Below are 17483 nucleotides of genomic sequence, written 5' to 3'. Positions count from 1 at the left end.
GGTTCGCAGCCCCAAGGTGGTGTTGGGGGTGCTCCCGCCATTACAACTGGTCTCCAGGAGACAGAGATCAGCTCACCTGGAGAAAATGGCTGCTTTGGAAGGTGGCTCTATGGCATTATACCTCACTGAAGTCTCTCCTTTCACCAAACTCTGCTGTCCTCAGACTCCATCCCCCCAATTTCCCCAACCCAGAGTTGGCAACCCTAAATATAAAATACTAACAGCACAATCCTGAGGGAGGGGAAGTGCTCAAGGAGCCGACCAGCTGCTATGCTGGCATATTTTGGAGATATGCTGGTTTAACAGCCTGCTGCCGATGTGCCATGGCCAGGCACCAGCTCGGCAATGCTACCCACCCCCACTGGAGCAATAGTCTGTGCCTGCAGGGGAAGTAGGAGTTAGTCAGCTCCCTAAGCCACCTCAGCCTGGGGACACCCCCCCCCCCCCCGCAGTATAAAGTTACGCCAGCAAAAACCACAATGTAGCCCACACATGCCCAAGCATTTGGCATTTCCAAGTCTCTGTCCCCCTCCCAAGCATCACATTCCTGCCAGGGTATAAGACAGCCCTTTGATTGTTCTCTGCTAGCTAGGAGCCCTGGGGTCAGGCTAGCCCAGTCTCATCAGATCCTGGAAGCTAAACGGGGTCAGCCCTACCTAGTTAGTATTTGGACAGAAGACCACCAAGGAAGTCTAGAGTTGCTACACACAGGCAGGCAATGGCAAACCACCTCTAAACATCTCTTACCTCGAAAGCCCTATCAACAGGTTGAGGGTCCTTGAGAGCAATTAATTTCTCTCATTTCTCCTGTCCTTGTGCTCACAGAGAGGCTTTGTAAAATGAATGTGGGCTTTTTGTAGGCCCCGAAAGAGAATCCATTTCTCCACTTAACCCTTTCACTTCCTGCTGTATTTTGTTGTACCACTTCAATTCTACATGCTACCCACAAAAGTACCATCCATAAGAGCCACATTTCATATCAACCAACAGAGCAAATGAGTACGATGCCAAGATATATACAGGCATAAGAATCTGATACTTGTTCTGTGTTGTGATGGCATAAGTACTACTCTAGTGTTGGGCTCTGACACCTGTGGACTACAGTCCATGGCAGGCACACCTTCCAGAGTCCTTTCTTCAGCAGGCCCAAAGGTTGGGCCTAAGTTTAGGGAGAGGACGGAGGTACAACTACAACCTGAGCCCTCTCTCTTCAGCCTACTACCAGTCCTTTTGCTGCAAAGACATAGCCTGAACTTTTCTCCTCAGCTCTCCCTGGGCATGCCTAATAAAGGATTGCCTGGGGGTGGGCTGACCCTGGACTTTCCCAATGCCCTCTCAAGTCTGGGCTCATGGGAATTGAAGGGAATCTGGGCCAACAGCCTCTCTGGTTGGGCCCTTTCCTCAACTGCTGGCATGAATAGGCCCCAGAAGGCCCAAGCCACTGGCCAGCTTCCTTCTCCCACATTCCACAGGTGCAGGCTGCTGCCTGAGCCCCACCTCCCTTCTAAGGTGAGTGCTGGGCCCACCAGGCTCTGAGGCTGCTGGTGGCACATTCCTGGTCCTGGCTTCACACTTGCTCCTTTCTCCACAGCACTTGGTTGGGCTGCCTGACTCAGTGGTGCATGGGCAAAGCTGTCCCCTGCCAGAGACCCCTCTAAAACAAGTGTGGGGAGTTTGCTCTCTCCTCTTCTTCTTGCTTTCCCCAACTTGAAAAAAAATGTGGGTTTTATTTGTAGCTATTTACTTTCAGTCTCATGCTAACCTAAGTGCAGGCTTTCCAGGCGGGGATCCTCTGCCACCAGGCCCTGCCACCCAGCTGCTGATCAGCCGGTCGGTGGGGGGGGGGGGGGGGAAACTTACTGGCAATCCGGCCCCCCCCCCCGCGTGCGGTGCGCCGGGGGGGGGGGGGGGGGGGGGAGGAGACTTACCTGGCAAAAGAAAAAGGCCCAGACCATGCGGCTGGTGTTGCACAGGAAGTGACACCATGCCAGGTACATCAGGGCGACACTGGTATTTGGCAAAAACTCTATGGTAGAAACCATTTTTACCAAAGAGTTTTTGCCCAAATACCAAAGAATCATCCAGACATCACTGGTGTATTGACATCACTTCCTGTGCAATGCTAGCAATGTGGCCTGGGCCTTCCTCTTTCTCCTGTTAAGTCCCCCCCCCCCATCTCCACCAGCTACCCAGAGGGACCTGGCAGTCCTACCTATGTGCCAGCCAATGTTCCCTCTAAGCTGTGGAGTCTTGGGGGCAAAAATTCTACTTTGTGAGCTACTGGCATTAAAGTTGTAAGCGAGCGATTCGGCTGCCGCATAAATTAGCTTGCTGTGGAGCCATGTTTCCTGAGCTAAGACAAAAATGTGTGAGCCAGAGGCTAAAAAACTGAGCTAGCTCATACTAACTCAGCTTAGTGGTGCCAGCTACTTCCACCAAATTCCACAAACAGTTCCACTGATAACTGCTTCTGATAACCCCCCACCAACACCACACACACACACTGAGTGAAGGGAATGTAGTGAATCCTGTTTAGAAGATAAAAATATTGAATTTTGCAGTTGCTTACCCAGTTCCTTTGATGTTTGCTGATTCTCTGAGGATGCTCAGAATTCCTTCTGGATCTCATTTAAGGACCCACTGAATGGTAAGAGCTCTACAGGGGAGAAAGTACATCCAGTGGTGCGTCCATTGGGGTAAGAGATCAGCATAGGTATGATCCTAGTAATCTATTTCCACGGTACATTGTAAGCACTGGAAATGCTTTACAAATCTTACCTCATTCATCCTGACAAGAACCCCATGGGACAGATCATTCATATTTGTATTTTAGAAATGGAAGAACTGAAGCTTAGACAGAACAGCCAATGAATTTATGACTGAGCAAAGACTGAAACTGCAATATCTAAGAGCTGCTTTACTCTTTATGAAACAAATGTGTTTGTTGAAGCCACGCAGATGTTTCCTTCAGCAAGAGTATAGGACAGGCCTACATCCCTAAACACTTGAATACACTTGTTGGTCAGCTCTAATTGGCTATGGCTCTCCCATATATATCTTCTACCTGTGTAAGGACATGCACTTGCCCTTCACACCTGATATGTTTAATGCTGGGAATACCAGTATAACACTTGTATTACCATGACACTGGCATATACAATTGCCACGTGAAGTGTGAAATGTCTCTAAATCCAATACGCTACTCGTGGCTTGGGTGCACTGATTCTCATGTGGTAATACTATTATCATCAAGATGTGAGTCAGGCTGCCCTCTGTGAAAGGAATTGCCAGGCACCTTTCATTTCCTGCTTAGTCTGCATGAAGTTAGTTTAATAATGCAGATCCAGACAACAACAGAAACGTTTACCACTTTTGCTGTTTTTTCCAGGAGAAACGTACCAACATGCAGCAGTAAGGCAGCACTCAGTGGGGACAGAAAGGAAAAAAAAATCAAGAGCATGGAGAGATGTGAAATTGGAAAGGAATTGGAAAACATGATCAGAGAAGCTAAATTAGAAAAAAAATCACTTTTAAAAAATTCAATTTCATAGCAAGTTGTCTTTAGCTTCACAGAAAGCATCAAAGTGTGGTGGAAAATAGGGAGCCTGAATCAATCTAGAAGCAAGTACTGCACCTTATGGAAGTCACTGAAGTTGGACTAATTTATTTAATTACAAAATGCTGTGGAAACTGCATGAGTTCTCAAAAGAGCAAAAGTTACATTCCAGAACAATAGCAATAGTACAGGAAAATAGAATTCATTTATGCACCCTTGCTTTGGACTATCCTGCCATATGCACCAAAAAGGGAGGGATGCTGTGCAAAATGTTATGAATTAGCTTCAGAAAATGGAAACTGTTGTTCCTTGTTTACTACAGGGCTGAAGTGCAAACCATCCATACAAAATGTGTTCATTTTATGCAGGATGTAATGATGCAAAACTGTTTTATTCAGTCTATGAAGATGAAAATTGGCAATCGAGTTATTACTTGAAACCTGTGGTCAATACGTGATTATTTTTCACCCTGATACCAAGCTTTTTTTGAGCCAGGAAATAAATGCTCAGAATGGGAAGTACACAATGTTGTGTCAGAACTACCACCACAACTATGATACATCAGCACTACAAGGACGTTATCCCAGCACTGTATGAAGGTCAACAAAAACTGCCAAGAGGCCCCCAGTCTGGTATCAGCAACTGTTCTTATGTTATTTTGTGCATTATCAATTTTTTTTACTTCTATTATTAAAGCTGAGTTACAATGGAATACCTATTTGAATGTCATGATGCAAATGCAAAAAAGGAAAGCAAAACAGACTGGTGCCTTAGAAAGTTCAGTCTCTGTTGCATCTCATGACCCTACTTGACTGCTTGCTTACATAGTTTTCTGAATACATGTGTAGGTAAACATGAACTAGACTTACATCCTCAGCATCCTTTATGCATCTGATACTCAACATATGGATAAAGGATGCTAAAAATGTTATTTATTTATAGCCCATCTTTTTCACTGAGTCTCAAGGTAGATCACAAAATATTAAAAAACCCAGTTCAGACAGAACAAGACATCCAGTAACAATGCAATAGGACTAGGATTACAGAACTAGAAAACAACGGTGCCAGAAAACTCTCTAAGGCACAACATATTTATTTATTTATTTATTTATTTTATACTTTCAATTTCTATACTGCTCAATCCCGGAGGCCCTGAGCGGTTTACAAGCATTTTACATTCCTAACTAGGGCCACATACAATGTATATATAGGGAGGTGAGTGCCTACCAGGCACCCTGCCGGCGTGTTTGTTCTTTTTCCTTCTGCCGCTTCCTTATGGTGGAATCTTGTCTCTGCGGGCTCCGCAGCGGCTCCTTCTGGGGAGGCTCCCACAGTCTGCGACCATAAACAATGCATAAACGGATTACAAAAGAACCAAACATAATAGACTAACAATCCTATTCTCTTATGGAAGCATACTCCTGAGCTGTTCCAGACAGTACAATACAAAATGACACATACACCAAACATAATAGACTACCAATCCTATTCCCTTATGGAAGCATACTCCTGAGCTGTTCCATTATATTGCAGATCTAATCTGTTCATAAAAATGGCCTTATCCTAAATTTGCAGTTTGTATTTATATATACACACCAGTGTTCCCTCTAAGCTGAGTTAGTGTGAGCTAGCTCACAGTTTTTTAGCCTCTGGCTCACACATTTTTGTCTCAGCTCAGGAAGGATGGCTCCAGAGCAAACTAATTTATGCAGTAGCCAAATCACTCGCTCACAACTTTAATGCCAGTAGCTCACAAAGTAGAATTTTTGCTCACAAGACTCCACAGCTTAGAGGGAACATTGATACACACATGTATCCAGAAAAAAATATAAACAGTAAGGCCAGAAAGCCATGAGATGCAAGAGGTATGTGACCTTTCTATGCAAATGCATCCACAGCAATTGACCATACACAATTTAACATCTGTAGGGGAGAAAAATTGATTTGATAGATTTGATAGAGTGCCTGAAGAACTATGGATGGAGGCTTGTGACATTGTACAGGAGGCAGAAATCACCACCATCCCAAAGAAAAAGAAACGCAAGAAAGCAAAGTGGCTGTCTGATGAATGTTTACAAATAGCAGAGGAAAGTAGGAAAGCAAAAGGTAAAGGTGAAAAGGAAAGATTTACCCAACTGAATGCAGATTTCCAGAGAACAGCAAGGAGAGATAAGGAGGCTTTCCTGAATGAACAATGCAAAGTAATAAAGGAAAACAATAGAATGGGAACAACTAGAGATCAAGAAAATTGGAGAAATCAAGGGAACGTTCTGTGCAAAGCTGGCCATGATAAAGGACAAAAATGGTAGGGACCTAGCAGAAGCAGAAGAGATTAGGAAAAGATGGCAAGAATACACAGAAGAAGGACCTCAATGTTCTTGACAACCACAACGGTGTAATCACTGACCTCAAGCCGGACATCCTGGAATGTGAAGTCAAATGGGCCTTAGAAAGCAGTACTAACAGCAAAGCTTGCGGAGGTGATGGTATCCCAGCTGAGCTATTCAAAGTCTTAAAAGATGATGCTGTTGAAGTGCTGCACTCCATATGCCAGCAAATTTGGAAAATGCAACAGTGGCCATATCCATATCGCTTTGTATAGATTCTGCTTTAAGATCTGCCACTGGAGCTAGGGCTTCGCTTATCATCTCTTTCAAGTTCTTGCCTTTTTGTTCAGGGATACCTTGAAATCTCAGGACATACGATGACCTTTCCATCTGTAGTTGTAGCAGCTGTTCTTTATCAGAGGTCCTCTCTTTTCCACTACCTCCAGTCTTTGATTTATCACATTTGTCTTAGCATCAACTTTTTTCAACATTTTATCTGTTTCTTCTGTTCTTATGCTGGTTTCTTTCAATTGCTTTTGGAGAGCATCAAAGTTATTATTGAGGTTGGTCATCTGGTCCAGCAGAGGGCGCAATGCTGCAGCTAGCATATTAGGGAAGTCAGTGGCTACTTCCAGTCTGGAGGCTTGCGTTGCTGAGCTGGCAGTTCCTGAAGAAGGTTTTCCCTGGCCGCCATTTTTTCAGCCCAATGCGATATTGTTTACACAGAGAGAAAAAGTTCTTTTAAGTCTCTGAAAGTATGTTAAGTCGCACGATTGTTACTATTCCGCACACTGCTTGGCTGAATTAACTTTTTCAGTCAGAACCATCACTCTGCCCCTCGTACTCGCTCTCTTAATAGATTTTTTCCAGGGTGGGATTGACTCCTCCCCCCTCCACTGCATAAATTTGGGGCTTTGGGGCGGTTTTGTGCTTGGGCGCTTGTCTAGTTTAAAAAGGATGCTCACTCACGCTTCATTCCACAAGTTGCTTCAAAAGGTAGGGAAGTGCTAGATCTTTTGCTCTCTCCGGTGTGCGCCTTTATTGCCATTACTGGTCTCGCGGCAGTGGTACCTATCAGGGCAAAGGGGAGCCTTGATCCCTCAGCTGTCGCCTTGGGAGAGGCACCCCTCACGCCCCAGGCTACGAGCCCCCTGAGGGCTCTGCCCCCCCCTGGAATTGTCCTGGACCCCTCCTGTTCGCTGTGATCACGGGACACTCTCATAGGAGCTCAATGGAGTGTGCCCGCCAGCAAGTCGCCAAGATTGGAAGTCCCCCCAAGTCCTTGAGGGTTCCCTACTATGCAAGTAGGCCTGGCCCAGTGGCCAGCATCACGCAACTGGACCATAGTTTTCCTAAGTAGAAGCTGGTGGAGTAGAATGGACCTGAAGACAAAGGGGCAGATAAATGTAGGCTGGCTGTTGGGTGGGAAGGGGAGAAGGAATTAGGAGGAGAGGCTATGGGATCTTTCAGGAAAGGGAAAATAATGTGTGTGTGGGGGGGGATGAGATGCCTCCTGCAAATCCTTGTAGTTTCTCACCTGTATTACAATACATGTGTCAGTCCTCATGGTACCACAGGAAGTTATATTGACAGCAAGCTATATTGACTCAGTGGAAATATTTTGCCATGCATCTTGACTACTGAAACATTTTGATTATTGTTACGGGAGAGACTAGTATAGGCAGGCCCCCCACCTTCTGAGATCATCTCTAGGGGACAGAAATTCACCCAAGGCTTTTGGCTAACAGAGCATACAGTCTTCAAGGATGATCATCCCGATGCCTGCAAGAGCAGGTTATGCAAGCACCCCGAACAAGATACTGAGTCCTTCTTTTATAGGCTTTGGCTGGGAGGGTAGGGTAAAAATCCAATCAATCAATCAATCAATCAATAAATGTAGGTAGGTAGGTAGGTAGGTAGGTAGGTAAAAGGTCATGATCTAGAATTAAGAAGAGATAATCAACTCTGTTCCCAAACATAATTCTCTCTCTAACTTCTGTTCAGAATACATTCTGTATTCCAAAAAGAAAAACCTTTAAAGCCCTGAATGGCCAGGGTCCGGCCTACTTAAGGGACCGCCTCTCCCCGTACGTTCCCCCAAGAGCACTGAGGTCGGGGAATCTCCATCGCCTGGAGATTCCAGGTCCCCGGGAAGCAAAGTTGGCCCAAACCAGGGCCATGGTGTTTTCGGTGGTGGCTCCCACCTGGTGGAATGAGCTCCCGGAAGAGACTCGGGCCCTGCGGAACCTAGTGCAGTTCCGCAGGGCCTGCAAGACGGAGCTCTTCCGCCAGGCCTTTGAAGGGGAGCCGCTGCCGCCATTATACCACCAATGATGCTACAACCATCTGCCCCACATAGTAGTGGCAGATGTCGCCCAACAGAGCTGGGGAAACACTCTTCCTGGTGCTTCTGCAGTGAATAATCTGACCGCCAATTTGGGATGTCGTCCATCTTGGAGTATATGAAATTGTATGTAATTTATGAGAGCACCAAATTTTATGTCAGTAATCTGTTTTTATTATCATGAAATTCTTCCCTGATAGTGTGGCACCAGCCCTTGACTAAGATAATGTTGCTAAGGGAACAGAGGTCAAAAGAACAGATCAATAGTGTGGGGACTCAGGCAGGAACACAACATTTCTAAAATTTGGCAAACCAACTGTTGTGTCCGCTGACCGCCACCAGAGGCCAGCGAATACCCCACAGCTTGACTCTGGAGGAACAATGGGGACAAGACTCCTGGTCTCTCCCCTGAGGGACCAATGGGACGTTGGCGGGAGATTCAAACCTACCAACGGGACCTAGGGGGTGTCCCCATATGTGTATATAGTTGGCCCACGGGCCGTTTCCCTTTGTCTTTGTTGTGTGTGTGAGTGAACCGTGCAGGATGTTAAGCGTGCCGCAGTGGCCTAGCCATGCAGTCAACCCACTACACAACACCAACATAGGCTCATAATTACAAGACATGTAAAATTCCTTAACAATTATCTTACAGCCATTCTACCTTCTAATTATGAAACTGCACTGTATTTAAGAATATATTTAACATAAATGAAAATGTATTATGCAGTTAGAGTTTTGCACTAGTTTATATAAGGCTCAGTATGTACATGAAGCACTGAGAACACCATGGGGACACCTTGGCAACTAAAACTACACACTGTGGAGCTGGTGGAAAAAGTTATAGAACAAAACAAAACAGAATATCTCCCATACACACCTAATGGGGGATTACTTGCAGACAATAAAATTCTGGATAGATTCCAACAATTGTTCTCAGTAGGTCTCAGAGAGAAACTGGATGTGTGAATTTCCACAGCTCACTTTGTTTTCAAACATGGAGGCCCAATTCAGATCAAGACCATGGGGCAAAGGGGGGGGGGGAATTCAGATCAAGACCACGGCAAAGGGGGGGGGGAGGACTACGCCTTTCTCCCAGTTTTCATCTTTACTTCACCTTAACAAATTAAATAAATACATAATAATAATTACTATTCCAGAATTAAGGATTCATTTTCCTGAGGCTATCTTGTATTATACAGTAGAAAAGAGCAAGAGTCCAGTAGCACCTTAAAGACTAATGAAAGTTGTGGCACAGTATGAGCTTTTGTGAGTCACTGCTCACTTTTTCAGATATCTGAATAGGCTAGCAGTGACTTACGAAAGCTCATACCTTGGCACAAATTTTATTAGTCTTTAAGGTGCTACTGGACTCTTGCTCTTTTCTACTCCTACAAACATGGCTACCCATCTTGTTCTGTTATACAATAAAGCTTATGAAGACACTCAACACAGAAACACTGCAAGCAAAGCCACATTGGTAGCTATTACTATTGGAAAGTTTGCCCTTAGATGCGCCTTCAGTTCCCACAGTGCAACACAGGAAGAGGAAGGTGATGATCCATAAATATATTGCACATCTTCAATTAGCAACAGTGTTGGGTTGGACAGCCAGGCATTACCACCACTTCTGATACAATATTCTCAGCACTGACCACTATACCACATTGCCCTCTCTATAGACAGAATCATAAAGGTTGGTTGAACACTGGTGTACTTTTCATCTGTAGATTTGCATTACCCTTTGCCACTCGAAGGCAAAAATTTCTAATAATATTTATGTATCTTGCAAGTATAAGAAGAAATGTGAACAATATTGAATAGCAAAGAATCATTCTGGGATGAAATACTTATTTTACAAAATTTATATCCGCCTTTCTGCCCTCAATTAGTTACTTGATGTCTAGTGGAGCACATTCTTTGCTGTTCAGCATAATTAGGACTAAGCCATTCGAGACAGTAATTAAACTCTATACGGAAAATTCTCTGCACATTTTAACGGCATTTTTTTAAAGTTGCATTTCCACCCCCACTTTAAAAATGGGAGATAAAATTCACCTACACATTATTTTCAAGCTTGAAACATGTCTGTGTTTTGGTTTGAATAAAGGCGGGGGTGCTGCAACCTTTTCTTTCTTTTTTGTGAGGAACGGAACAGAGAAATCCATTCTGCTCCTTTAAGAAAAAGACGTGACAGATTTCATTTCCCGCCCCCCCCTGCAGAAAAAAAGATGGCTGCTTTGTGGCGTAGAGGAGACGCGGGACAGAATAGTGGGGAAGTCCGTCGAGCGCGTAAAACCTGCTGTTTTATATTCAATTATATAAAACGTTAATTTGGAAGATAAGCCAAACGCCCGGAGTTAGTAGAAGAAAACTGAGTTTTGCGGACGCGACTCCAAAGTTCCCCGTCCTCCGCTTTGGAAAACTTGACCCGAGAAGCGTTGTGGAAAAGCAGTTGTGCGTGAGGTTGCGGAGTGGAGCGGGGGGGGGGGGGGGGGGGGGAGAGAAGTCCCGTGGTGAGTGCCTGGCCGTATGATCGTAACTTCACTTATTTGCAATATTTAGCTGTCACACTCGGATTATTAAAAATATATATATATCTAAAGGCGGTTTCCAACGAATGCAATACTAAAAGCCACACAGAGGCTTATGCTTCACTGAGGCTTATTCCTAAGTAAATAGGCAGCCTTACGATGCAAACAGTAGGTTTTCGACCTTGTGGCCCAACCCTGTTATCCCAGGATCTCGACGGTCGACGCCGCCGTTCTGTGGACCTGTGGCGTTCTCGCGCTTCCAGAACCTAGATCTTGTGCGGTACACAATGGACTGTACCACTTCAAACTTGGGGTGTGTGTGCTCGTCTACATTAAAACTTTCAGTGGTTCAAATCCCATGTCCGATATGAATTTCATAGGTGCCTTTAGGCATCTGTATTGGCTGCCTCACCTAGCTGTCTGTAATGGGGGTGGTGCTGAGCTACTAAAAGCGTTGGTTCAAGGATAAGAAAATAATGTATGTGAAATGCTTTCTGAATACGTTATTATATATTAAAGCAGATTTTGACCTATAAAGAATTATGCCACAATAAATGTGCTTGTCTCGAAGGTGACACAACAATTTTTGTTGTACCTGGGCAACATTTGTGATGTAAGATTGTCAAGATGTCATTTTATTATGGGGCAAAATTGAACTGAGACAGGGTTGCTCATGGTTATGGTCACAGTATCTAGTGGAACGCTTTTGAGTAGATTCGTAAATGTTTTGGGGGAAAGTCTAATTCAGAGGTATTTTAATCTCATGTATAATTGCAAATTACAATTATTTCTGGAGGACTGAGAAAATAAGGCAGTTAAAATGTATTGCCTTTTATTGGTTACATCCTCCAAAATCAAAATTGTGCAGAAGCAAAATGTGTTCCTCCAACCAGTGTGGGAACAACTTGCTGTTTGCACACAGATTATATAGTATTTATAATGCCTGTTTAAAGGCACAGGTCCTGTACCTAGGAACTCTGTTTAGCAGCTTTATTTAAGAGTTCTGCCTGGTTCAGACTTATTAGTAAAGAGCAATCACAGGCTATTTGTTTTTACTAATTTAGGCTTGGATCCTACATGCACTTTTAGCTTTCTCAAGGCACTTCAGCTATTGTAAGAGGGCAGTTTTTAAAAACTGATTTACGCTTCTTGTTGCCGTTCTCCACTCCTAGCCTCATGATGTTCCTGAAGAGTCACTGACCCATGAAGGCAACGGAAGAGTGTGGCAGCAAAGTCACCATGTGCACACTGCACAGCTCTCCTCACCAAGCATGGGATCGAAGCTGTAGACCTGAAATAGTTTTAAGAGCCAAATTTCACACTCGCTTTTGTTTCTCAATAGGAATCTCTGAAGGCTTGGAAGCAATCAAGACAGCCATGACACAAGAATATGTCTTGAATATGTAATATCACTTGCATGATCCAAGGTGTGGACATATCAAATATGATCTTCTGCCATTACCTATTGTTAAAATGGAACATGGTTGCATTTTTTTCTAAGCCATAACAACTATATTAAATCTGGGTCTACTTTTTGTAAGTGTTAAGTGGGGATTAATAAAATGTATATTAACGTTAGTGCCATTCATTTGAATATAGGAAATTCCTTCAGTTCTCTATCTCACCCCACCATTTTCTGTGCTTTCATTCCATTTTTAATCAGTGCCTGTAACAGCAGCTTAGAGAAGATCAGCACTGTAGTTTTGAAAATTCTTTCCACATTCATTAACTGCAAGTTAAAGTCCACCTCCTAAAATGCAAGATGCTTAAATTGGTCTTAACTTCTAAATCTGTAAGGATCTTGCTTCTGCAAAATTGTACAAGTTGGATGCTTGAAATCCATTGCTAATAATTAGCAGGAATTGTGTAAGAATCACAATAGAAACATTACACTGTCTTGAAATAAAGGAATATTCACCATAAGAGAAGCCAATGTTGGATCAAGCTAATGGCCCATCCAATCCAACTCTGTCACACAGTGGCCAAAAATACCAGGTGCCATCAGGAGGTCCATCAGTGGGGCCAAGACACTAGAAGCCCTCCCACTGTTGCCCCCCAAGCACCAAGAATACAGTGTATCACTTGCCCCAGACTGAGAGTTCCTATCTATACCTTGTGACTAATAGCCACTGATGGACCTCTGCTCCATATGTTTATCTAATTCCCTCTTGAAGCTGTCCATGCTTGTAGCTGCTGCCACCTCCAGTATTCCCTTTTGAGATACATTTGACTCCACTTAAAGTTATAAGCTAGGCAAGGAGTGGGATGCATCTGGCCAGGGCTCTCATATGGCTCATGAACCACCCCTAGGATCTCCCTAGTAAAGGCTGCTGACCCTGCTGCAGGAAGGACGTGCTGTCACAAGGGCTGTAGTTGACAACACTCAGTAGAGAGAACGAGTGCTTTATTATTTATGTCCTTGAACATATCATTCTGTCCTTGGCAGCTGCTCCATGCTACAAGAAGTAATTGTCCTCATGGTGTGCCTGGGTGGTAGCTAGGGAAACAAGGTAGCAGATATGGGGTAAAGCTCCTGGGACAGGCACACAGTGGAGAGGTTGAATACCTCCCAATCCTTGTCAGCTCACATCCATTCAAGTACCAAGTTGGCTACAGGACAAGGGCAAGGAGCCCACAGTGGAGAGTTGGAGACAAATAATCTCCCTCTTATCAACTTTCCCTCTCCATCATGGCCAGCCACCTCTTGTTCGAGCCCAGTCACTGGGATGGGTGCAGTGATGTCTTCACCTCCCCTCAGGCTTTATTAATTATTTTTTATTGGATTTATATCTCACCCTCCCTGCAAGTGGGCTCAGTGGCAGGTCACAACAGTTAAAATTTCAATTTCCAGTATCCCCTGGTTCCTCTGGTGTTGGGCATATGCTGACAAAGATAAGGACCCACTCAGCAGAAGCCACGGTGTTCTCCAGAAAGGGCAGTTCACTTGGGCAGTATAGATAGGGGAGGCCAAAGTATTTAGATGTCCACTGCCTCAACCAAAGGCCTGAATCCGGTACACAATTGTCAGCAGGTGCGCCATCGCATTTTGCACTAGCTGCAGTTTCTGGGTCCGATTCAAGGGCAGACCCACGTAGTGCACATTACGGTAACCTAACCTGGAAGTGATCACTGCATGGATCACTGTAGCTAACTCCCAGGAGGAGAGATAGGGAATCATCTGCCTGATCAGATGAAGATGGTAAAAGGCCAATCTGACAGCCATGTTGACCTGGGCCTTCATAGAAAGTGAAGCAACCAGGACCACCCCCCAGGCTCTTCACCCTTGGCACAACAATGTCCCACCATGAGTTGGGAGCCTGATTCCCAACCCCCCTCCCCATGACTCAGGTACAGGACCTCTGTCTTTGTTGGATTTAATCTCAGCTGATTCTGTTTTAGCCACCCAGCCATGGCCTCCAATGACCTGGTCCAAGGTTTCTGGGGCGGAGTCTGTCCATCCATCATCAGAGTACTGGTGACAGCCCAGCCCAACCCCCTGGACTAGCTGGGTGAGGTGCGCATATAGATGTTAAACAGCACCAGCAAGAGGATCGGCCCCTGTGGCACACTGCATTCCAACAGGTGCTGCGGAGAGATCCTCTCGCCTAGCGCCACTCTCTGTCCCTGACCATGGAGAAAGGAGGAGAGCCATTGTAAGACAGTCCCCTGTACCCCTACGTTGGTGAGGCAATGGGTCAGTAGATCATGGTCGACCATGTTGAATGCTGCTGTTAGGTCCCAGAACAACAGCAGCGTCACCCCACCTTGATTGAGATGTCTCAAGCTCATCTGTGAGGGCGACCAGCATAGTCTCCGTTCTTGCTGTTGTTCCTGCAACTGTGTGGGCACTAACATAAAAGACGGTTTTTCCAGCTCTGCAGTGACTGTGAAAATTATAGCTAAATCCCCAGAAATAAGGATGTGGACACTGGAGCCAAACACAAGGCAGTGGGTTTGGCCACAGCAGCTTACACACACTAGTGTCAGCTTTCTTGGGCTGCTGCATACCTCTACAACCATCTGAAAGACTTTGCCACACAATACTCCCTACTGGAGGAGTTAATACTATTTAGTTAGTTTTAACAAAGTGTGTGTGCATTTGATATCTGCCTGACTGAGTAACACCTGTTGTGGATCCAGTCCTCATAATAAATGAATTCAACACCCCTGATCTAGGCTGTACTGTCTCAATTACCTGAAGTGTAAGATGAGGTAGAGTACACATATTTAATAAGTAATGGGTGACATTGTGCGTTCGGTATAAACCAAAATCTTCCAAGGAGCTAAACTGTGGTGTTGAGGACAGAGGGTACAGTCCCAATGCATTGCTATTTGGAAGAAAGTTCAAAACAGTTTTGAGTTTGACACACAAGTTATGGAACTGTGTGGAAAAATGGGAGGAGAGATTTCAATCAGAAGTATACTTGAATGAATGGCCTTATTTTTAAATGAGATGCTAACACAGTATAGAAGCTTTCAGTGACTAGGTCACTAAATAGGACAAAAAATACAAATGAAAGTTTATGAAATATATTCCTCCATGTGCTCAGCATAAAGACTCATACCACATATATTCAAAGCATTGTATTTATTAACATTTCAATAAATACCATGAGTTCAGCCTCTGCCCTAAAGCAGAAAAAGAACCATCAAGATTCTTGTGTTACACTCCATTGCCAGCAATGGATACAGAACGGTCCCAAGAGGTTGATAAATAATTCTAAATTAACAAACTATTTAACCCACTTAAGGCTGCTACACCTTAAGAATCAGCACATGGTACACATCTGGAGTTTATCACCAAAATACGGGGATCCCATGACTGAATGCTGCTTTCCCCAAGCACAGAGTATTAGCACTAATGGCAAAGATTAGGCTAGAATTCTTACATGCCAGCTTCCTACAGAAAGAAAATGTGAGCTTAAGGACCATTCAGCCATAGGATTCTGAAGTGAGATGGCAGTATCACATAATTCTTAGCGTGCACAACAGCTTTGAATATCACAGCAGTTTCTGAACATGCTAGTTCAAATGTGTGCTACAAGCTTCATATGCAACACTAAAGTTCTTCATGGAAGAGAGTAATTCCTTACTGCCAACTGATCTTCACAAAAATAAATTGGTATTCCATTTAAAATAGGATGTTGTCTAATGAATTGTTAGAAAATATTGGCAATCATTAATAGGAATTAAAGGAGGCTTAGCAATATTTCATCCAGTGATGCTTCTCTTGCTAATAGTATTCCCACACGTACACAACAATTTTTTTGCATCAGTTCGTATAATATTTCAAGCTCACTGACCTGCTGGATAAAGAAAAGCCACAGAACAAAAACTGACTCTAAAATTATTTCAAAATATCATCTCAAAATCCCCTCAGTCAAGACGTGGGCCATTTTAAGTTATGCATGCCTTCTGTTTAAAAGTGTTTTTTACAAAAAGAAATGCATGTAAACGAAACAATTTCAATCAGTCAGCCTGTTCAGCAGACTTGAAATATGCTGGGTATAATCCAACTCCCATTGTACCATAAAAAACAAACTCCAGTCACTTTAGCATGTTAGTAATATAAAACGAACAATTTCATTCCACAGTTTCTCTAACCCAAGGCAGGTTTTTTGATACATTTTCCTGTGTTTTAGGGTCCTGGAAATTTTCAGCAAACCTCTCTCTTGCCTTTTCCCAGTTCCTCTTGTTCTTTGTGTTGACAATCTGAGCATTTTCCACTGAGATGGGAGTACTTGCACCCAGGCCTGCGTGCTTTCTATGCAGTTGTAGTGTAATCTGTCAGACATTGGATTTTTAAAATAAGTATGCTATTTTGTAACTTTAAAGCATTTATACTTTTTAAATACCTAGCTAGCATGTTGAGAATTGCATCATGATAAAATCCGAAAACTATGCTTTTGTTACTGTGCTAAAACATAGCATTAAAAGCATGTCCCGCTCAGGCAAGCCATGAGTGCAACAGGCTTAATGGTTAATCATCCAGCTCAAATACCCACATCAAAGATAGGGTGTGTCTCTAAATTACAGAACCCCCTGTCCAACTTTTGCTGGAAAAGCTTCAAGGAATAGGACTCCACAGTTTTCCTGAGCAGCTTTGTGAATTGCTGAATGCGCTTCTAGTTCGAAAATTCTTCCCAAATATTCAACCAATAGATCTATCTCCTTGGAGCTGAACTACCACAAATATAATCCTGTCTCTCAAATCTATTTTCTTAACTACTATCACTCTTAGTCACAATAGCATGATGTAGAATTTAAAATGTAAAAGTCTAAACTATGAAGTCTGCTGTATTTGTTTTACAAAATTCAGTACTATAGAAAAGCTACACATATTTTGATTTTTCAGGGCATTTGGTATCTACTATCAGTGACTTTTAAGATCAACATCACATTCCTGTAGAAACACAACAAAATATCACTTTCATTCTTGACTATTGTCTTGACATACTTAAATTGTCATCATGGTCAGTATCCTATGTGTTTCCCCCTCCAGCCACTGTTTCCTCTGTGTCTGCCCTTACTACCATCTTCCTATGGGATGACTATTCGAATATGGATGAATAAAATTCATCAGCGTAATCCTCCACACACAGTATGTTCAAATCCATGTAGATTGTATTAAGAGTAGCAGAAAACATCCAGTGTGATTGCGGTAACTTTAGTGTAATTTCTGTGCAATCTGTAGAACCAACCAGACTTACCGGATCTTTCATTCC

At 43.6% G+C, this 17483-nt stretch overlaps 1 protein-coding gene across 1 annotated transcript in view; it reads right to left on the bottom strand.

Moving 5' to 3' along the window:
- Positions 1-15413: 15413 nt before the first annotated feature.
- The window catches only part of AGGF1 (angiogenic factor with G-patch and FHA domains 1), a 33988-nt gene continuing 31918 nt past the window's right edge, over positions 15414-17483 (bottom strand). The window contains exons 14-15 of the mRNA XM_015419437.1: positions 17469-17483; positions 15414-16542 (exon numbers count right to left, since the gene is read on the bottom strand). Coding sequence (XP_015274923.1) covers positions 16342-16542; positions 17469-17483 — 216 coding nt within the window. The 3' untranslated portion in view covers positions 15414-16341. The remainder of the gene's footprint in view (positions 16543-17468) is intronic.

The sequence above is a fragment of the Gekko japonicus genome, unplaced genomic scaffold (genome assembly GCF_001447785.1).
Source record: "Gekko japonicus isolate JY-2015 unplaced genomic scaffold, Gekko_japonicus_V1.1 scaffold206, whole genome shotgun sequence".
Lineage (NCBI taxonomy): Eukaryota > Metazoa > Chordata > Lepidosauria > Squamata > Gekkonidae > Gekko > Gekko japonicus.
This window is presented reverse-complemented; position numbering and strand designations above follow the sequence as displayed.